This window comes from Oncorhynchus mykiss, chromosome 5 (assembly GCF_057628025.1).
Source record: "Oncorhynchus mykiss isolate SJ-2025 chromosome 5, ASM5762802v1, whole genome shotgun sequence".
Taxonomy (NCBI): domain Eukaryota; kingdom Metazoa; phylum Chordata; class Actinopteri; order Salmoniformes; family Salmonidae; genus Oncorhynchus; species Oncorhynchus mykiss.
Genome location: NC_143026.1, coordinates 41,623,393 through 41,645,495, shown reverse-complemented (window position 1 = coordinate 41,645,495; position 22,103 = coordinate 41,623,393). Strand labels below are relative to the sequence as shown.

Below are 22,103 nucleotides of genomic sequence, written 5' to 3'. Positions count from 1 at the left end.
CAGCTCACAGCTCTTGTTCCTTCTCTACTACCTCCCTCTCTATCTGTCTCTCCGTCATTCTCTCTCTCTCTCTCCAGGTGGGGGGTAATAAGTCGGGGGCGGTGAGGTTCATGGGGGAGACAGAGTTTGCCAAGGGGGAGTGGTGTGGAGTGGAGCTGGACGAACCACTTGGGAAGAATGATGGAGCCGTGGCTGGATCCAGGTTAGATATGTGACACACAGGTTTTATTATCAGTGGTTAAAGCTGTACCTGTAGAAAAAGTATTTTAAAAACAACGATAACGATTAAAAACATGTCCTTCTCTAAATAGTCAAGTGTCATGAAATTCAGTGGTTTTAAAGTTTGACCCGTATAGAGAAAGTCTTAAAAATGATACGTATTAAGAATATGTCCTTCTCATATGTTTCAGGTGTGTTTTTTGACATCCTCTGATATCCCTTTCAAATGTCTCCAGGTATTTCCAGTGTCTGCCGCGGTACGGCCTGTTTGCGCCGGTCCACAAGGTGAGTCGTATCGGCTTCCCCAGCACCCTGGCTAAAGCCAAGGACTCCTCACGGAGACGCTCCACCATGAAGAGGAGTCCCAGCGCCTCCTCCTTGAGCTCCCTGAGCTCTGTCACCTCCTCTGTCAGTGGGAAACCCAGCCGCACTGGCCTGGTGAGACACACACAAACACGCTACTGAAAATACACACGCACACACACACACACACACACACACACACACACACACACACACACACACACACACACACACACACACACACACACACACACACACACACACACACACACACACACACACACACACAGCATTCTTTATCTTCTCCCTGCTCTCTCTTCTCTCCACTTGTGTCCATCTTATCTGAATGTGTCCTCTCTATCTCTTCCCCCCTAGCTGACCGAGACCTCGTCACGGTATGCTCGTAAGATCTCTGGCACTACAGCGCTACAGGAAGCCCTGAAGGAGAAGCAGCAGCACATCGAGCAGCTATTGGCCGAGAGGGACATGGAACGCGGGGAGGTCGCCAAGGCAACCAGCCATGCTGGGGAGGTGCAGCAGGAACTGTCACTGCTCACGAAGGTACAGGGGCAGGTGAGGGGAGAAAGCACAGACAACACACACACACACACAGAAAAATACAATACACGTGGAATATCCGTCTCCCACACATGCTTTATGTTGTTGACCTATAGCAAACCATGTCAATGCATTGATATGGCACGTGTGTGTGTGTGTGTGTGTGTTAGCATGCTATGGAGATGGAGGCTAAGCTAGATCAACTGCGTGAACTGGTGGAGACAGCAGACAGAGACAAGGTGGAGCTGCTGAACCAACTGGAGGAAGAGAAGAGGTGGGTGTGTGTGTATGCGTGCGTGAGGGAGGGAGGGTAATTGAGAATTGTAGTCGATAGAGGGGTTTTATGGGCTGGTTATGTCAATATTGTTCTCTATGTTAGTATTTTTAAGTGCATCGTTTGGAAAGCATTGCTGTTATGGGATAGAGCCTGGGATGTTGGAGGAGAGGAGAAGAGGATGACTCTTTCTATCTGTCTGACAGGAAAGTGGAAGACTTGCAGTTCACTGTGGAGGAAGCTTGCATCACTAAAGGTGACCTAGAGGTAAACAAATGACCCAGTACTCTGATTCTCTCTCTCACAGACACACACACACACACACACCTACTAACAGAATCCAGACAGTGTTATTTGAGATGGTGAAATACCACGTAGAGCTGATGTGATGGTGTTACACCGTTGTTCCACCTTTCATATTTCAACGCCGAATGAAACACTGATGCAGAATTCCTTCATATCAGCTACTTCATTTGGTTCGTCACATACATCATTCCCTCATCTGTACTGTCATGACTCAACGTTTTGTTCTATGCCACACCCTTTATACACTCAGAGTACAATACTGGGTGTGTATTGTTAGGTTATAAATGAACCTATTAACATCAAGGACGACTAGTAAAGCTTAAACCAAGTTTATTCACCCATTGGGTCAATACAGCTGCATAAGACAAATACATATTTCCACCAGTGGTAGTATATATAACCCAATTTGGGTGGAGTCTCCTCCTTCTCTCTAAACATTACATCTTTATTGCTAGGCAGGAAGTTAAGTGATACGGGCAATAAACGGTTCCTTCTCCCTTGATGTGACCTGACCTCAACCCCCTTCCTTACTAATCCACAGCTCTCCACCCTTATCTGTGCCTGCCAACGTCTTTCCTTCACTCAGTACATTCCAAGCTTAGTTGCTGCCACCACATACATTCCTCCTACAGATAAACATTCACTTGTAGACCCTCTCAAGACCATAAGCACTCAATATTTCAATAGGATACCTGATAATTAACACTATTCCAAGATTAGGAGTCAGAACCCAGAATCCATCAGTATAAAATATAGTTTCACCAGTTGACCAGGGCTCTCTCGTCATCTCTCATTGGTTAGCTCAAGTTCTCATCCGATTGGTTAGCTGAAAATCTTTTTCATAGTCTCTCCTCAATATAGCTACTTGGTACATTTCCTCTACTCTGTTGAAGTTCTGGTTCAGTAGCTCCAGCAGTTTGGGGATGTGTTTTTATTTTTTTACCCTTATTCTCTACCCAACTACAGTGTATATGTTGGCATGGTGGTGAGTTCTATGTCCTCACAAAACTCTGCTTTTGATTGGCTTTTGCTGCTGCATTAATAAAAGTATTCATGTGGGCCTGATGATATTATTTTAGTTATCCACACTTTCTTTCTTTCTTTCATTTCATTCATTCATTAAATTCAATTATTAATCTGATCACATATTTCTTTAATGTCTTTCATTTCTCAGCTCTCATTAATTCACTCATTCATGAGTTCATTCATTTTTTTTTCTTTTGCTATTTCATTTGCTCAATTCTCATTTCTTCAGCCGCTTTCCTCCGCCCAGTACCCTACCCTGAACTTTAGCCACTGTTACTAGACACCTGGTACTCAACCCTGCACCTTAGAGACTGCTGCCCTGTGTACATAGTTATTCAACTCTCGTCACTTGAATAATGTTTACATACTGTTTTACCCACTTTGTATGCCTACCCACTTATTATGCCAATGTTGTTGTTGCAAAGTGGGATTAAAAGGGATTTAATTGTAATTTTTCTGTCAACGATCTACACAAAATACTCTGTACTGTCGAAGTGGAAGACACATTCTAAAATTTGGAACAGAAATCATGAAAAACAAAACACTAATATATCTTAATTAGATAAGTATTCAACCCCCTGGGTCAATACGTTAGAATGACCTTTGGCAGCGATTACAGCTGTGAGTCTGTCTGGGTAAGTCTCTTAAGAGATTTCCACACCTGGATTGTGCAACATTTGCCCATTATTATTTTCAAAATTCTTCAAGCTCTGTCGAATTAGATGTTGATCATTGCTAGACAACCATTTTCAGGTCTTACCATAGATTATCAAGCAGATTTAATTCAAAGCTGTAACTTTGCCACTCAGGAACATTCACTGTCTTCTCAGTAAGAAACTCCAGTGTAGATTTGGCCTTGTATATTAGGTTATTGTCCTACTGAAAGGTGAATTCATCTCCCAGTGTCTGGTGGAAAGCAGACCGAACCAGGTTTTCCTCTAGGATTTTGCCTGTGCTTGCTCTATTCCACTTCCTTTTTATCCGGAAAAACTCCCCAAGCATGCGGATAACATGAGGCAGCCACCACTATGCTTGACAATATGGAGAGTGGTACTCAGTAATGTGTTGTTTTGTGTTGTATTATTTTTTCCCCCAAACATAACACGTTGTATTCAAGACAAAAAGTGAATTGCTTTGCCACATTTAGTACAGTATTTATTATTTTAGTGCCTTGTTGCAAAAAGGATGCATATATGCTTGCTTCTTTTCACTCTGTCAATTAGGTTAGTATTGTGGAGTAACTACAATGTTGTTGATCCATCTCCGGCTACTGAGTTAGGAAGGACGTCTTTATCTTTGTAGTGACTGGTTGTATTGATACAACATCCAAAGTGTAATTAATAACTTCACCATGCTCAAAAGGGATATTCAATCTCAGATTTTATTTTATTACTCATCTTCCAATAGGTGCCCTTCTATGCGAAGCATTGGAAAACCTCCCAGGTCTTTGTGGTTGAACCTGTATTTGAAATTCACTGCTCGACTGAGAGACCTTGCAATTATCTGTATGTGTGGGGTACAGAGATGAGGTAGTCGTTCAAAAAACATTGCACACAGAGTGAGTCTATGCAACTTATTATGTGATTTGTTAAGGAAATGTTTACTCCTGAACATATATAGGCTTGCCATAACAAAGGGGTTGAAAACTTATTGACTGAAGATATTTCAGCTTTTAATTTGTATGAATTTGTTTAAAAAAATTGAAAAAACATCATTCCACTTTGACATTATGGGGTATTGTGTGTAGGCCAGTGAAACAATATCTCAATTCAATCACTTTTAAATTCAGGCTGTAACACAACAAAATGTGGAAAAAGTCAAGGGGTGTGAATACTTTCTGAAAGCACTGTATATTCTGTATTCTAGTCAAGGCTCATCCTATATAACTACTGCTGTACACACCTTTTCTATTCATATACTGTCCATAATGTCTATACACACCATCATATACATCTATATTTATATTCTGGACTCTGACATTCATGAGAGAATCTTTTCTCCCCGTGCTGCTGACGACTATTTCTGTCCGCTCATACAGGAGTAATAAAGGCCCAGTTCACTAATTTTGTAAAATAAAAGATGTGTATATATATATATATATATATATATATATATATATATATATATATATATATATATATATATATATATATACGCTATTTAGAAAAGTATGTGGACACCCCTTAAAATTAGTGGATTCGGTTATTTCAGCTACACCCGTTGCTGACAGGTGTAGAAAATCGAGCACACAGCCATGTAATCTCCATAGACAAACATTGGCAGTAGAATGGCCTTACTGAAGAGCTCAGTGACTTTCAACCTGGATGCCACCTTTCCAACAAGTCAGTTTGTCAAATTTCTGCCCTGCTAGAGCTGCAGGGGTCAACTGTAAGTGCTGTTATTGTGAAGTGGAAACGTCTAGGAGCAACAACGTCTCAGACGCGAAGTGGTAGGCCACACAAGCTCACAGAATGGGACCGTAAGCGCTTAAAAATTGCCTGTCCTCGGTTGCAACACTTACTACCGAGTTTCAAACTGCCTCTGGAAGCAATGTCAGCATTTGGACTCTGGAGCAGAGGAAACACGTTCTCAGGAGTGATGAATCACGCTACACCATCTGGCAATCCGACGGACGAATCTGTGTTTGGAGGATGCCAGGAGAACGCTACCTGCCCCAATGCGTAGTGCCAACTGTAAAGCTTGGTGGAAGAGGAATAATGGTCTGGGGCTGTTTTTCATGGTTCGGGCTCCTTAGTTCCAGTGAAGGGAAATCGTAAAGCTACAGCATACAATGACATTCTAGACGACTCTGTGCTTCCAACTTCGTGGCAGCAGTTTGGGGAAGGCCCTTTCCTGTTTCAGCATGAAAATGCCCCCCCCCCGTGTTCAAAGCGAGGTTCATACAGAAATAGTTTGTCGAGATCAGTGTGGAAGAACTTCACAGGCCTGCACAGAGCCCTGACCTCAACCCCATCGAACACCTTTGAGATGAATTGGAATGCCGAATTGGAATGTTCCACGAGCAGGCGTCCACATACTTTTGGTCATGTAGTGTGTGTGTGTATATATATATATATATATATATATATAACCCTTACTTCCCGCGGCTATGCTGATATTGCTTATTGTAATATTTAATTCCTTTCTTTAAATTGTTTTGATTTTGGTTTATTGTTTGGTATCACTGCACTGTTGGAGCTAGGAACAAAAGCGTTTCGCTGCACCCGCGATAACATCTGCAAAAAATATGTCTACGCAACCAATCAAATTTGATTCGATTTTTACTTTCTTGTTTTTACTTCATTTTTTTCCCCCCATCCATCGCCTTCTTTATTAAGAGCTCTCTCATCTCTTCTTGGCACGCCTTTTCACTTTTCACATCCTTTCATCTTGTCTCTCGCCTCCGCACCCTCTCTTCCCCTTGCTCAAGAAGAGGGTGATGTCACAAAGCCTTCATCTCTCTCTCTCTCTCTCTCTTTCTACCTCCCTCTGGCGCTTACAGAAGAGAAAGAAGGATAAAGCGATGATGTCACTGATTGCAAGACCTTGTCAAGAAAGTGTTCGAGCACTGGGAACCAAAGGGAAGAGAACCGAATCCACCAGATGGAGCGGTCCTTAAAATAGATCCAGGCAGATCCATAAATACACTGGACAGAGTTTGGCAAACTCAATGGATCCATAGTTGCCAGACAAATGCTTAGAATGATTAGAACATTATCTTCATGTAACCTGTGGAGCCACAATGGAGGCTAGTTAGCAAAACTCTGTACTTCTGTGACTCAACCAACCAAAGACCCGAACAAAGGTAGTTAGGGTGGGGCTCAGTCTCATAGAGGTGAACTTTAGAGGGTTAGAGTCCTTTTACAAGATTCAGGCGGTCTCAAATGGCACCGTATTCCCTGTATGTCTCGTTTTATATGGGTCTGGTCATTGAGGATTTGGCTTAATAGAATCATTGGAATAGAATAGAACCCACTGGAATAAAACATTTGGCTCTCATATGCACTTCCTACTTTCTGGTCTCTGCTATGACATCATCGTTTGCTATCCTTGTGTGTGGCATGGAGCTGGCATGTGATGCTGGTGTTGGTGTGTTCTCCTCTTCCTCTCTCTGACTAACAGACGCAGACCAAACTGGAGCATGCCCACATTAAGGAGCTTGAGCAGAGCCTTCTGTTTGAAAAGACCAAAGCTGACAAACTGCAGAGGGACTTAGAGGACACTAGGGTAATACCATCATAGGCATCATATATCCGACATCATCGGGTAATACTTCTGGATCTAACGGTATTTTACGTTCTGGACACTGTAGGGTTGGGTGATATGTAGTGTGGGTTAGTCATTAATCGCGATATGGCTGTGCGCGATATATTGTCTAGTTATTTTGCGATATCGATGTCCACAATCGTCTGGCCACAGCATTCCACAACGTTTCTCCTGCAAGCCCCAAACCCTCTGGAACAAAAAGCTGTTCTCATGCTGCTGCACTAATGCCTGAGTCTCAACTGCACACTCTTACATTGCCTTGATACTGTTTTTCATATCGTAGCTAAATTAGATTTGGATTCATTTTGATATGTATTTTTGTCTGTATTTCCCAGTCCTACATCAAAGAAGCTGGAGGGGCTAGGGCTGGCCCTCTCTCCACTCTCTCCCCCCTTCATTCCCCAATTTCATTCTCCCTCCTCTCTTCCCTCCCTCCCCAGGTGGCCACAGTGTCTGAGCGGTCTAGGATCATGGAGCTGGAGAGAGAGGTAGTGGAGCTGCAGTTGAGACTACAGTCCTCCCAGCAGACAGAGGGCGCTGTGTCGCTGTCACCAGAGGAGCTCAGCGACCTCAAGGCCCGGTCCCAGTCCCAGGAGAAGAAGGTAGGGCGTCTTATAGTACTGGTTAAAAAACATCCCCTTAACCCCTCTCCCAGGGATGGGCGACTTCAGTTTTGGCCTGCTGTTTGTCCAGGCTTTAGATTGCAGCCCGGCCTTGGTTCCAGCCTGTCTGTGCAGGCATTTGTTCCAGCCCTGTCATACCCATAGTCTTTGCATTTACAGTCATCTGGTTTTTCTGGTTTTGCATCCCTTTTGACATTAGAATTGTCTCCCATCTGTCTTCCCCTTTCCAGATCAGCGAAATTAGTGTGGAGCTGGACAACAGGCAGGAACAGCTTCGCTCTGTGGAGGAGGACAAAATCTCCCTTGGACAGCAGCTAACCAGCCTGGTGAGACACGTGCACGCACACGCACACACACACACACACACACAGTCATGATGATGAGAGTCATTATCCTTCCCTGTGTAGCTCATGGAGAAAGAATGTTATTGCTCTCTAGTGAAGTTTGTTGTGAAGTTGTTTGTTTGTTTGACCATTTCAGAGACAGAAACTGGACGCTGCAGAGAAAGACAACAAGACGATGGCACAAACCATGCATGGTAAACAGACATACAATAGAAACTTTCCACTGAAAGTTATGTTGAATGAAGGAGTAGGCTTAATCTGGGAGTAGGCTTAATCCTATGAGAGGTGCTGGTAAAGATTCATTACGAAAAGTGAAACTATCTCTACGGCTTTTGTTGCAGAGCTGGAGAAGAGAGTGGATAAGGCGGGAAAAGAGAGGGAGGCACAGAGAGAAGAGAACCAACGCAAAGAGAAAGAGCTTCAGGATAGACTGACGCAGGTGTGTGTGTGTGTGTGTATTTTCGAGTGTATAATGATGATGGTGTTTCTGTCCAATGTGTGTGTGCCTGTATGTGAACAGGTAAAGAAACGTGTGTATGCAATGTTTGTAGCGTGACGTATGCATGAAAACAGCAGCTGCGACATGCAAAGGCCACAGTATGTTCTTTCATCCAGGCCCGCTGAACCCAAGCTACATCTCTGAGGCTGAAGCTGTATGAATATATGACTAACACACACACACACGCACACGCACACGAACGTCCCTAACTTTTACCCGTGTGGCTTTAAAATGCAGCAGGGCGTCTCTTTCATGTAATGTTTACGTGATTAAATACGTTAACATACCAAAATGCTTAATTAATTAACACCGACACATTATTTAATTCCATTTTCGTAACATTTTTGAAATGTCGTTCTTGTGGATTTAGTCATATTTTAGATGTGAAATGATAGTTTTAATCAAAAGTTAGTTATCGATCAAAATAAATTCTAGAATTTTGATTTGTTTACTAAACATGTCCCCTCCCCCAGACTGCTGAGTCGTCAGAGAGGACCACCCACTCCGTGGAGCAGCTGACCAATGAGAAGACATCGCTGGAGGCTCAGGTGAGGAAAAGGGGGCAGGGCTCAGGTGAAAAGTCAGCTTGTCATGTCGCCGATGCAAAGCAGGCTTTAATGTGGTCATAACGTGTGCTTATCTAAGCTGTGTGTGTGTGTGTGTGTGTGTGTGTGTGTGTGTGTGTGTGTGTGTGTGTGTGTGCGTGTGTGCGTGTGTGTGTGTGTGTGTGTGTGTGTGTGTGCGTGTGTGTGCGTGCATAGCCCAAGGGTTTTGTACTTCATATTCACTTGAGTATTACAGCATGGATGTTTGAGTACTGGTCACCACATAGACCCAGTCATGCATAAAATACTCCTGGTCATCTCTTGTTCTCTCTCTCTCTCTTACATATTTTTCTCAGTACCTTGGTCACTTTGTTGGACTCTTCCCTCTCTCCATCCATCTACCTCTGTCCCTCTGTTGCTCTCTCTCTTTCTCTGTTTACTCTTCATTCATCTCTCTCTGTTTCACTCTCGTTCTTCCAATCGATCCATTGCTCTCTACTGCCCTCTTTCAGGACATCTCTGGTATTTACCGCTCTCTTCCTCATCGCTCTCTTCATCCATCCCCTCTTTCTCTCTCTGTCGATGTAGCTTTCTTTTTTTTTGTCATCCTTTGGCTCCCCCCCTTCTCTCTGGACATAGTGACCCAGCCAGGCAAGCTGTGTCTGTATGCTCCAGATGGTCAGTCAGGGAAACAGATTAGAGGGGCACAAACACACTTAATCTGTGGAGTGAATTGCTTTGTGAGTGTGAGTGACTGTGGGTATAATTTCCAGTTAGATCTGAACTGAGCCATTCCTACTGTTCTACTGTCCTAATCTAGTAATGAACCCTTAGTAACCCTCCCTAATTCCTATCGCTCACACTTAGTGTTTGCCATACCAATAAAACTACCCAGGCAGGGTGGGATGTCTAGCAAGGCGGGCAGAGGCTAAAAGGAGAAGTTAAACAGGTCCTTCATGAAGAGGGCTCAGATGAGGTGCTTCCGTAGCTCAGTTGGTAGAGTTTGCGACCTGCAATGCCAGGGTTGTGGGTTCGATTCCCATGGTGTACCAGTATGAAAATATATGCATATAAGTCGCTCTGGATAAGAGCATCTGCTACAATGTAATGAGATTATAAAAATGTTCTAAAAATCGCTTTGAATAGAGACGCTGGTGGAGTGGTTTTAGTTTTGTGGAGGGTGCTTAGCCACGCACACACACACACACACACACAAGCGCGCACGCACACACACTCTCTCAAACTCAAACTCACAGTCAATGTTATTCTAACACACACTGTTCTAAGTGCTACGATGCTCTTACTGCCTCTCCTCCCCTCCCTCTCCTCTGCACCCGCAGGCTGTGATGTAATCATGCACATGTTAGTGTGAGTCACAGCGTCAGTTTGGGTGTGTGTTGACCATGCATGGCTGACCAGAACATTACATTACTTGTACACACTCATATGTAGGATTTGGGGCTGTGACGTCTTGGAATTTAAGGTTATGGTAATTGGCCAGGCCAATGTGCACGTCACTGATATAACTATTCAGAAAAGGGGAGGTCATCAATTCTGTTTGTACACTTGTTTACATGGATATGGTTATTAATAAAAACCTATTTGAAACAAGTCATTACACTTCCTTATGATCATGGTATTACAGTATAATTATTCAAGGTAAATATTAATCATTCAATTAAGAAATGCCAGGTTGGAGAGGATCTGTCACATTTTCATATTGAGACATGAACGGAGTCAAAATAAAGTATAAGCCTACCTTGTTCTTGTCTGTTGGATTTTCTGCATATAAAAACAGTTAATACAGATCCTATTTCGATGCACAAAACCATTCAAACGAAGTCCTATGGGTTTCATACCACTTTACCCGACATTTTTGCTAAAACGTCACATGTTTTAGCAAAAACGTAGCATTGGAATATATTCTTGAAAGAGAGGGCGCCGTAATGAGAGAAATAATGTAGCCTACTGAAAACAGGCCTTTTTACAATATTAAATCATGACAGCATGTGATACTTACTAAAGAGATGGAGTCCAGACATGCTACTTTAGGAAACTTTCTGGAAACTCACGTAAAAGCACTCGTCAATCAAAGCCACCAGCATATGTCAGACATTAGCAAATATTCAAATTTCCTTAAAACGTATTAAAAAACTAGACCTACTTTATGGATTACTGAAAGTAGGCTATAATATAATGAATTGACAAGGAAAGTATGACAGGGACAGCTATGTTATAGTATGAAGATTAAATGTACAATCATTCAAATAGAAACCAATACATGCATCATGTCCATAACCTAGTTATCAGCGACACGGATTATTGAGGGGGAGAGTGTTGGAAAGAGTCTTCAAATACTGTGAGGAACTATTATAATTTGAATGGATGAAGAAGAAAAAAACTTCGCTGATTTACTGTGTGAGGTGAAGAAAAAATGACTGAAAAGCACAGCTGGGTACTTTCCTACATTTGACATTTGCGAGAAGCAGGCCAGGTACTTCAACGCTTGCGCGTGCGCTACGTCAACAACAAGGACAGAGAAACCAGACACATGCTCATTGCTCACGTGGAACACGTAAATGATGGTATGAAATAAACCAGAAGGTGTTTCTCACAAGTGTAGCAGGTTGTGAACTCTGCAGACAACATTTCCACTCTAAGAATGAGAACGGTAAATTACTGTAATTAATACATGCCTCAACAGAAATGCATGTGACCAAATGACAGAGATACACTGTAAATTGCCTGTTTTACAAATGGTAGGCTACCACATGGGCATTCACAAAAGTGCATTGGTGGCTGAAACTGTATAGCCTAGGCTACTGTTCATCTTTGCAGGGATAGGAGCAGGCCATTTTTGGGGTCTTGCTTATGGCGGCATTTCGGCTACGGCCGGGCCTGATTAGGGTTGATTAGTCTATAAATTGAGAAAAGATTCCTTATTAAATTATACCATGCCAGGTTGAAGAGGATTGGCGGCCATTTTACACAACATTAGCTAATTAAAGGCCTGAAAATGTGCATTGTATAAAATAAAGTAAAATATTTTTTTACTTAAGTGTTTAGTTTATAAATTCGACCACCAGCGCACATAAAACGTCAAAAAACCATATGTGTAAATTGGTCAAATCATAGAGGATAACACACCTTAAAGTCTGGGTCTTGTTTCCATTGTGGTCCTCTTGGGACAAGGTGGCTAGGTAAAGATCGTACATGGTTGAACACAGTATGACAGCGAGATAATGAAACAAAAAACAAAGAAGAACATCGATCTCATCATTGCAGTTACGGGGTGCGTTCTATAGCTCTTAAGTTAACTCTCTAAGTGCCAAAGCCTATAGCGCTCCACACCCCCCCCACATGTAGCAGTTTAGCTGCTCGAGCATTAAAGGACAGTAGGAAAGAAGAGGAGATGTATAACATTTAATACACAGACTAAGTTAGCAAAACAATTGCCTATAAACATTAGTCAAGTTTATCTACATTAAAATAAAGAAAATAAAACACTTTTTTTTTTAAATCCTCAAATGAATGTAGGCTTATTTAAACGGTTTTGATGGTTATTTTATTTTCATGATGGGCTTCAACCATAACTGTCAGTTACACGGTTATTCAATTACTGTCACAGCCCTAGTAGGATACTGCATGTGCTTGTCAGTTATATGAAACAACAGTATTGGTCTGAACATACAGACCCAGTGGTGGCTATTTTATCGCTTTGAAAAGAAACCTTTGTGATTGGCTGATATCTGAGAGGGAAACTTTATGAAGGGGGATACCTAGTCAGTTGCAACACCGAATGCCTTCAATTGAAATGTGTCTTCCGCATTTAACCCAACCCCTCTGAATCAGAGAGGTGCTGGGGGCTACCATAATCGACATCCACTTCTTTGGCACCCGGGGAACAGTGGGTTAACTCCTCCCATCAGAACATACCAAGCACTAATTAATTAAGCTTCTCTTGGGAGGGAATTTAACCTGCACACGGACCACAGAGCCCTGACCTGGATCCAGACCATGAAGGACCGGAATTCTCGCATGACCAGGTGGTATCTTGAGCTCCAGCCCTTCAGGTTCTGTTTCCGTCACGAGGCAGGAAAATACAATTTTGCTGCGGACTACCTATCCCAAACCTGGTTGCTTCAGGAGAGGAGGAAGGTAATGTGCCTCCCTGCTCCGTTATCAGCTACGGTAACAATGTGGGTCGACACACAAGTTAACATAGCTGATAATGGAGCAGGGAGGCGCGATGAGTGTGTGTGTGTTAGTGTACCAACCGCTGCCCACGGCCAGTGACGGACTTCTCCGTCACACATACCAAAAGACAGATTTCCACCAGTCTAATGTCCATTGCTCGTGTTTCTTGGCCCAAGCAAGTCTCTTCTTCTTATTGGTGTCCTTTAGAAGTGGTTTCTTTGCAATAATTCAACCATGAAGGCCTGATTCACGCAGTCTCCTCTGAACAGTTGATGTTGAAATGTGTCTGTTACTTGAACTCTGTGAAGCATTTATTTGGGCTGTAATTTCTGAGGCTGGTAACTCTAATGAGCTTATCCTCTGCAGCAGAGGTAACTCTGGGTCTTCCTTTCCTGTGGCGGTCCTCATGAGAGCCAGTTTCATCTTAGTGCTTGATGGTTTTTGCGACTGTACTTGAAGAAACTTTCAACGTTTTTGAAATGTTCCGGATTGACTGACCTTCATGTCTCAAAGTAATGACGGACTGTCGTTTCTCTTTGCTTATAGAAAATAATCAAAAATGAAGTAAAACCCTGGAATGAGTAGGTGTGTCCAAACTTTTGACTGGTACTGTATAGTTTAAATAAATATTGCCCTGTTGTGCACTTCCGGTAGTACCGTATACCCCGGTATGTTACAGAAACAGTATGACGGTATGAAAATCTGGATACCGCCCAACCCTAGTGTGTGTGTGACTGTGTGTGTGTGTGTGTGTGTGTCAGAGAGAGAGCAGCAGAGGGTGGGTGAGGGAGGAGGAACCTGTTGGGATTTACATAATGAAGGCGCTGCTCCTCACTTTAGTACACTCGGCCACGTGTGTGTGAGCTAGCTAGTGAGCGTGTGCCCAGGCAACACACACACGCCCTCGCTCTCTCCTCCCTCTCCCCCTCGCTCTCTTTCTCTCTCTCTCTCTGGTGTGCACTGTAGGGGGTGGGAGCCGATGGTTTATTGATGGAAAGTCTGCGTTAGTGTGTGTGCTATTGGGAGAGACCGCTGGGGAAAGATAGGGTACACTATTGACACTAGGAGAGATAGGGACTGCTCTGCCACTGGGACAGACAGGCTAGAGACCAGTACTGGGAGAGAGCGAGAACTCTGACAGAGGGACCATGCTGTAGGGTAGAGCAGTGGATGTGGCTGCTCTGCACCGGGGCTATCCAGGCACAATCTACTCTCACTACCAGGTAAACACAGCTGTTCTGTTCCTCACACAGCAGGTTTCTTACATGTTTGTGTCATCTTTCAAATGGACTGGGGATGTTTTAGCTGATTTTCTTTTTGAGCCTGTATTCCAGCTGTTCGGGGAGGATTTGTTCTTGAGTGGTAATTGAGGGAGGATGAGTGAGGACGATTTGAATCTGAAAGTGCAGGAGGTTACTGATTTAGATGGTTGCATTTTCAGGAAGAGAGATGGTCGTTTGCGGCCTTTGGGACTGAGGATGCGCGCTTAAGTTTGCTGCCTGGTTGTTTATATGCTGTCGGCTGTGTGTGTGTGTGTCTGCGTGTGTGCGTGTATGCTAGTATGCCATGGATATGGAGTCTGTCTTCAGACGGATGTTATTAGATTATCCGGTCTAACATTGCTGTGCTCTTATCCTCTGAGGATACTAGTTGAACATCTGTCACAAACACAAACAAACTGTGAAATGTCCCAGTGTCAGAGCAGCATCCTCAATCTGACTGCTTCAAATCAGGCTACAGAGTACAGAGTCTACTTCTCTGCGTGTTGTGTGCGTTTGTTAGTATGTGACACCTCCGTGGACTAGTTCAGGGTTCTGTCATGTAAACCGACTCACTTTAAGGTAGAGGTCTTCACATGTCCAAATAGCTTTTCTCTCCGGTCCGGGTCGGGTCCTGTTAGATTGACATGGAGTACAGCTCCCGACCACGGCTCTGCGTAGACTTTAGCATATTTATTTTATGCTAATAAGGTGAATTTATTGACTTACAGAAGGCCTAGTCAACATATAAAAACCTATTTCTTAACCAGAAGAGCAACTTGGCTGATAAACATGATTTTTTTTTGGCACTTGGGTCCAATCGGGTTGGGTCTAGGTCTGGTTGTCGTCGGGTCCGTTCGGGTCCGGGTCAACTTTTTGGATCCGAGAACATCTGTACTCTTAAAGCATCCTGGATCAGTTACTCACATGTCAACCAGATACAGATACTGTAGAGATGATAATAACTTTGGCAAAATGTTAACATGCAACACGACACACAGCACATGACTTACAGTAAGAGATTGCATTCAGGATTGCGCTGCATCTGCCATGGATCGGTTACTCACATGTAAAGCCAGATGATTGGAGATTTAAAAACAAAAAATACACTAGAAATATATCTACTTTATGTTAGAACGCAATCGAACAGACAGCACGTGAGCACATGACTTACCATGGCAATCCACCAGGGAACTTTCTTATTCCGTGCCGGCAGCAGTACTGTAGCAAAGAAAAACATTGATTCCCAAGCCGTGTTTATGTCCAGTAAATTAATTATTGACATGGTCACACGCACACACATACTGTACACTGCCACAATGGGACTCTAGTCCAGGGGAAGCATAGCAACAGAAGAGGGGTTGTTCATTGCTCGTCAACATGTCCTCCCTTCTCTGGTGGAAGTTTCCACTTGTTTACCTAACATCCCCTTTGGATGTCACGATGCCCATGATTTTTTTCTGTGATATGTTGGCTTTGACAAGTACAAGAGTTCATTTGAAGAACAATCCTAGAAACAAAGATTTCGCATCCCATTAGCTATTTTTATGCCATATTGTTTAGAAATAGGAGTGGGAGTAAGAACAAACAGAATGCTTAAAAGGATTTAAAGTTTGACTCATGATTTGGACGCTCATTGTTTGATCCCCCCCTGCTGCTGTCCCTTTAGAAATGAACATGATCTTTTCAGTCATTATCATCATCTCTGCATGGTCTCTAATGCCTCAGAGGATCCATCTCTTCCCAAATGGTGATTTAAGTGGCGATGCCAAGTCTCACATACAGTTTATCTACACATTATTTTTTTCTGATGAGCTGGAAATAAAGAAACAAAATAATACTTAGTCATGGACATTGGTGCTAGAAGTAGGGAAACTGAGATATCTAGTTAGCTGCATGCATTCAACCGAAATGTGTCTAACACATTTAACCCAACTCCTCTGAATCAGAGAGGCACGGGGGACTGCCTTAATCAACATCTGGGAGCAGTTGTTTTGGGGGTTAACTGCCTTGCTCAAGGGCAGAACGGACTATTTCTCCAGCTTGGGGATTCAAACCAGTGACCATTCGGTTACTGACCCAACCCTCTTAACTTCTAGGCTACCTGCCGCCCAGGCGAAGTGATTTAATCCCTCACACACTTATGTCTCTGTGCGTAGGTTTGGCAGACAGTTTTATACGATGAGTAATGGTGTTGGTCTTTGTGCACCGAGGAAACGGCTGTTTCAGTGGAGCAGTGTAACAAGGCAGTGTGTCTTCCTGTTAATGTTCGCGACTAAGACTGTTAGAGAGGCGTGAAGAGGAGACGGCTTTATCTGTTTACTGTTTACTGTGTGTCTAAGTCTCTCTCTTTTCTCTCTCTCTCCCTCCTTTCATCCTTCTTTACCACCCGTGTATCATTTCCCAGCTCGAGGCGCTGAAACAGCAGAATTCCAAATTCCAGGAAGAACTCAGTCTCTCGCAGGAGCGGAGCAGCACGCAAAACCAGCGCATCGGAAATCTGTGCAAGGAAATGTGAGTGCGACCGAAGGTTATTATGCTTGCTGTCCGGGGGTGATCTAATCTGTGTGTGAATGGCTGAAACCAGCATATTGGAATGTTCAAGGGAATGTTCAAGGGAAAATGGGAATTCCATGCATGGACGTGAGTATGGCTGATGGTTGGTTCCTCAGCTGATACCGTGGTATTCAGCGTTCAAATTATGCATTGACTACAATCTGACCCGCAAAATAGACAGTCGACCAACATGTCAGCTTCTTTGGATCTAGAAGACACAGGAGGATTGTATGCTCTGTGGCTCTGTGGTGTTTCAGCGTGAGCGTAAAGACGAGCACATCAGAAGCCTGTGCAGGGAAACGTGAGAGAGGCTCATATCAAAGTCTTACTCAAATAAGACATAGACTTAAATATTTAACTCGCTCATGCCGCTTAGTCAAACAGAGAGAGAGAGAGAGAGAGAGAGAGAGAGAGGGGGGGGGGGTACAGTTCACTCTTAAAGCCAGTTTGTGACACCTGTGTGGGATCATGATATGCAAAGTGTAGTCTTCTGGTATTAGAATGGTTGTTGATGTATCCCTAAAACCCAGTAGCCAGTGATGATGAAATACGTCCCTCTTATTAGACAGCAGTATGCTAAGTACAGCTGCAGTATGTCGGGAGAAAGACTGGGCTCCTCTCTTTGTTATGGTGAGCGTCATGCATGACCTAGGGTTCTATTTATAGGTCTGTGTGTGTGTGCATGAGTGGACGTGTGTGTGTGTACATGTGCGTGTGCATGCCTTCATGTTTAACTTGTGTGTGCTGTGACCCCCCCCCCCCCCCCCCCCCCGTGTGAGTCATCAAAGCATCGGTCTCTGACGTCGGATTGACGTGACAGGCTGAATGACAGCAACTACTTTATTATTCACTTTGTCCTGATTTCACTATTCTCTCCTCTTCTTCACTCATCTTCCTCCATCCTTTTAGACACAAGCGTTCCTCTTTCCTTCCGTCCATCAGAGACTAGGGAGTGTTACATAATCACAGCCTCTTCTCCTCGAACCGCTTGCCTCCAACATGGCCACTCCATGGGTCTCATAACCTCCATGACGTGTGCATTCGCGCGTGTCTGCAAGAGCGAGTATGCTGGCGTGTGTGTGTGTGTGTGTGTGTGTGAGAGCGGGAGCAGCTTTGTGCTGCCGGAGACATCTCGTCTGGGAGAACAGCTGCATCCGACCCAGTCAGTTCTCTGATCTCTTTGTGTGTGTTTTGGCTAGATTGGTCTGTATTATATAGTCTATGGTTATTTTATTGTATACTATCTAAGGAGTAGAGTGCCTTTTCACTTCTCCCAGGTTACAACCTTTGGGAGTGTGTGTGTGGACGTGTTAAATATCAGCCTCTCATATCATGCTTGATATTTGGCAGTCTGGGCCACGTACATAGGCTTACGGTACGTGGCCTTCAGATTGCAGGTCTGCAAGAGTATAGCAAAACAACTGGCTAGGTACTACTCTGTTTCAGCTGATATGGGCAGCCTAGTTGTGTGGAGGAGAAGGTACTGCTCTGTTTCAGCTGATATGGGCAGCCTAGTTGTGTGGAGGAGAAGGTACTGCTCTGTTTCAGCTGATATGGGCAGCCTAGCTGTGTGTAGGTGAAGGTACTGCTCTGTCTTAGCCGATATGGGCAGCCTAGCTGTGTGGAGGTGAAGGTACTGCTCTGTTTCAGCTGATATGGGCAGCCTAGCTGTGTGGAGGAGAAGGTACTGCTCTGTTGCAGCTGTTATGGGCAGCCTAGCTGTGTGGAGGTGAAGGTACTGCTCTGTTTCAGCTGATATGGGCAGCCTAGCTGTGTGCAGGAGAGGGTACTGCTCTGTTTCAGCCGTTATGGGCAGCCTAGCTGTGTGGAGGTGAAGGTACTGCTCTGTTTCAGCTGATATGGGCAGCCTAGCTGTGTGGAGAAGATACTGCTCTTTCAGCTGATATGGGCAGCCTAGCTGTGTGGAGAAGATACTGCTCTTTCAGCTGATATGGGCAGCCTAGCTGTGTGGAGGAGATACTGCTCTGTTTCAGCTTATATGGGCAGCCTAGCTGTGTGGAGAAGGTACTGCTCTGTTTCAGCTGATATGGGCAGCCTAGCTGTGTGGAGGAGATACTGCTCTTTCAGCTGATATGGGCAGCCTAGCTGTGTGGAGGAAAAGGTACTGCTCTGTTTCAGCTGATATGGGCAGCCTAGCTGTGTGGAGGAGATACTACTCTGTTTCAGCTGATATGGGCAGCCTAGCTGTGTGGAGGAGATACTACTCTGTTTCAGCTGATATGGGCAGCCTAGCTGTGTGGAGGAGATACTGCTCTTTCAGCTGATATGGGCAGCCTAGCTGTGTGGAGGAGATACTACTCTGTTTCAGCTGATATGGGCAGCCTAGCTGTGTGGAGGAGATACTGCTCTTTCAGCTGATATGGGCAGCCTAGCTGTGTGGAGGAGATACTGCTCTTTCAGCTGATATGGGCAGCCTAGCTGTGTGGAGGAGATACTGCTCTTTCAGCTGATATGGGCAGCCTAGCTGTGTGGAGGAGATACTGCTCTGTTTCAGCTGATATGGGCAGCCTAGCTGTGTGGAGGAGATACTGCTCTTTCAGCTGATATGGGCAGCCTAGCTGTGTGGAGGAGATACTGCTCTGTTTCAGCTGATATGGGCAGCCTAGCTGTGTGGAGGAGATACTGCTCTTTCAGCTGATATGGGCAGCCTAGCTGTGTGGAGGAGATACTGCTCTGTTTCAGCTGATATGGGCAGCCTAGCTGTGTGGAGGAGAAGGTACTGCTCTGTTTCAGCTGATATGGGCAGCCTAGCTGTGTGGAGGAGATACTGCTCTTTCAGCTGATATGGGCAGCCTAGCTGTGTGGAGGAGATACTGCTCTGTTTCAGCTGATATGGGCAGCCTAGCTGTGTGGAGGAGAAGGTACTGCTCTGTTTCAGCTGATATGGGCAGCCTAGCTGTGTGGAGGAGATACTGCTCTTTCAGCTGATATGGGCAACCTAGCTGTGTGGAGGAGATACTGCTCTGTTTCAGCTGATATGGGCAGCCTAGCTGTGTGGAGAAGAAGGTGCTGCTCTGTTTCAGCTGATATGGGCAGCCTAGCTGTGTGGAGAAGATACTGCTCTGTTTCAGCTGATATGGGCAGCCTAGCTGTGTGGAGAAGGTACTGCTCTGTTTCAGCTGATATGGGCAGCCTAGCTGTGTGGAGGAGATACTGCTCTTTCAGCTGATATGGGCAGCCTAGCTGTGTGGAGGAGAAGATACTGCTCTTTCAGCTGATATGGGCAGCCTAGCTGTGTGGAGGAGATACTGCTCTGTTTCAGCTGATATGGGCAGCCTAGCTGTGTGGAGGAGATACTGCTCTTTCAGCTGATATGGGCAGCCTAGTTGTGTGGAGGAGATACTGCTCTTTCAGCTGATATGGGCAGCCTAGCTGTGTGGAGGAGATACTGCTCTGTTTCAGCTGATATGGGCAGCCTAGCTGTGTGGAGGAGATACTGCTCTTTCAGCTGATATGGGCAGCCTAGCTGTGTGGAGGAGATACTGCTCTTTCAGCTGATATGGGCAGCCTAGCTGTGTGGAGGAGATACTGCTCTGTTTCAGCTTATATGGGCAGCCTAGCTGTGTGGAGAAGGTACTGCTCTGTTTCAGCTGATATGGGCAGCCTAGCTGTGTGGAGGAGATACTGCTCTTTCAGCTGATATGGGCAGCCTAGCTGTGTGGAGGAGAAGGTACTGCTCTGTTTCAGCTGATATGGGCAGCCTAGCTGTGTGGAGGAGATACTACTCTGTTTCAGCTGATATGGGCAGCCTAGCTGTGTGGAGGAGATACTACTCTGTTTCAGCTGATATGGGCAGCCTAGCTGTGTGGAGGAGATACTGCTCTTTCAGCTGATATGGGCAGCCTAGCTGTGTGGAGAAGATACTGCTCTCTTTCAGCTGATATGGGCAGCCTAGCTGTGTGGAGGAGATACTGCTCTCTTTCAGCTGATATGGGCAGCCTAGCTGTGTGGAGGAGATACTGCTCTGTTTCAGCTGATATGGGCAGCCTAGCTGTGTGGAGGAGATACTGCTCTTTCAGCTGATATGGGCAGCCTAGTTGTGTGGAGGAGATACTGCTCTTTCAGCTGATATGGGCAGCCTAGCTGTGCGGAGAATATACTGCTCTGTTTCAGCTGATATGGGCAGCCTAGCTGTGTGGAGGAGATACTACTCTGTTTCAGCTGATATGGGCAGCCTAGCTGTGTGGAGGAGATACTACTCTGTTTCAGCTGATATGGGCAGCCTAGCTGTGTGGAGGAGATACTGCTCTTTCAGCTGATATGGGCAGCCTAGCTGTGTGGAGGAGATACTGCTCTTTCAGCTGATATGGGCAGCCTAGCTGTGTGGAGGAGATACTGCTCTGTTTCAGCTGATATGGGCAGCCTAGCTGTGTGGAGGAGATACTGCTCTTTCAGCTGATATGGGCAGCCTAGCTGTGTGGAGGAGATACTGCTCTGTTTCAGCTGATATGGGCAGCCTAGCTGTGTGGAGGAGATACTGCTCTTTCAGCTGATATGGGCAGCCTAGCTGTGTGGAGGAGATACTGCTCTGTTTCAGCTGATATGGGCAGCCTAGCTGTGTGGAGGAGATACTGCTCTCTTTCAGCTGATATGGGCAGCCTAGCTGTGTGGAGGAGATACTGCTCTTTCAGCTGATATGGGCAGCCTAGCTGTGTGGAGGAGATACTGCTCTGTTTCAGCTGATATGGGCAGCCTAGCTGTGTGGAGGAGATACTGCTCTGTTTCAGCTGATATGGGCAGCCTAGCTGTGTGGAGGAGAAGGTACTGCTCTGTTTCAGCTGATATGGGCAGCCTAGCTGTGTGGAGGAGATACTGCTCTTTCAGCTGATATGGGCAGCCTAGCTGTGTGGAGGAGATACTGCTCTGTTTCAGCTGATATGGGCAGCCTAGCTGTGTGGAGGAGAAGGTACTGCTCTGTTTCAGCTGATATGGGCAGCCTAGCTGTGTGGAGGAGATACTGCTCTTTAAGCTGATATGGGCAACCTAGCTGTGTGGAGGAGATACTGCTCTGTTTCAGCTGATATGGGCAGCCTAGCTGTGTGGAGAAGAAGGTGCTGCTCTGTTTCAGCTGATATGGTTAGCCTAGCTGTGTGGAGGAGATACTGCT

The 22,103-nt window shown here is 44.9% G+C and overlaps 1 protein-coding gene across 4 annotated transcripts in view; it reads left to right on the top strand.

Annotated features, from left to right (window-relative positions):
• Positions 1-22,103, top strand: part of LOC110523839 (CAP-GLY domain containing linker protein 1b) — a 37,635-nt gene that overhangs the window by 3,143 nt on the left and 12,389 nt on the right. The window contains exons 4-15 of one of the 4 annotated variants that reach the window (XM_036977528.2): positions 78-202; positions 456-657; positions 898-1,083; positions 1,251-1,354; positions 1,561-1,621; positions 6,809-6,913; positions 7,393-7,554; positions 7,806-7,901; positions 8,056-8,113; positions 8,261-8,358; positions 8,892-8,966; positions 16,827-16,933. In XM_036977528.2, the coding sequence (XP_036833423.2) occupies positions 78-202; positions 456-657; positions 898-1,083; positions 1,251-1,354; positions 1,561-1,621; positions 6,809-6,913; positions 7,393-7,554; positions 7,806-7,901; positions 8,056-8,113; positions 8,261-8,358; positions 8,892-8,966; positions 16,827-16,933 (1,379 nt within the window). Of the gene's footprint in view, positions 1-77; positions 203-455; positions 658-897; positions 1,096-1,250; positions 1,355-1,560; positions 1,622-6,808; positions 6,914-7,392; positions 7,555-7,805; positions 7,902-8,055; positions 8,114-8,260; positions 8,359-8,891; positions 8,967-16,826; positions 16,934-22,103 lie in introns of all 4 variants that reach the window. The other 3 variants (XM_036977527.2, XM_090234844.1, XM_036977529.2) reach the window with 3 other exon arrangements.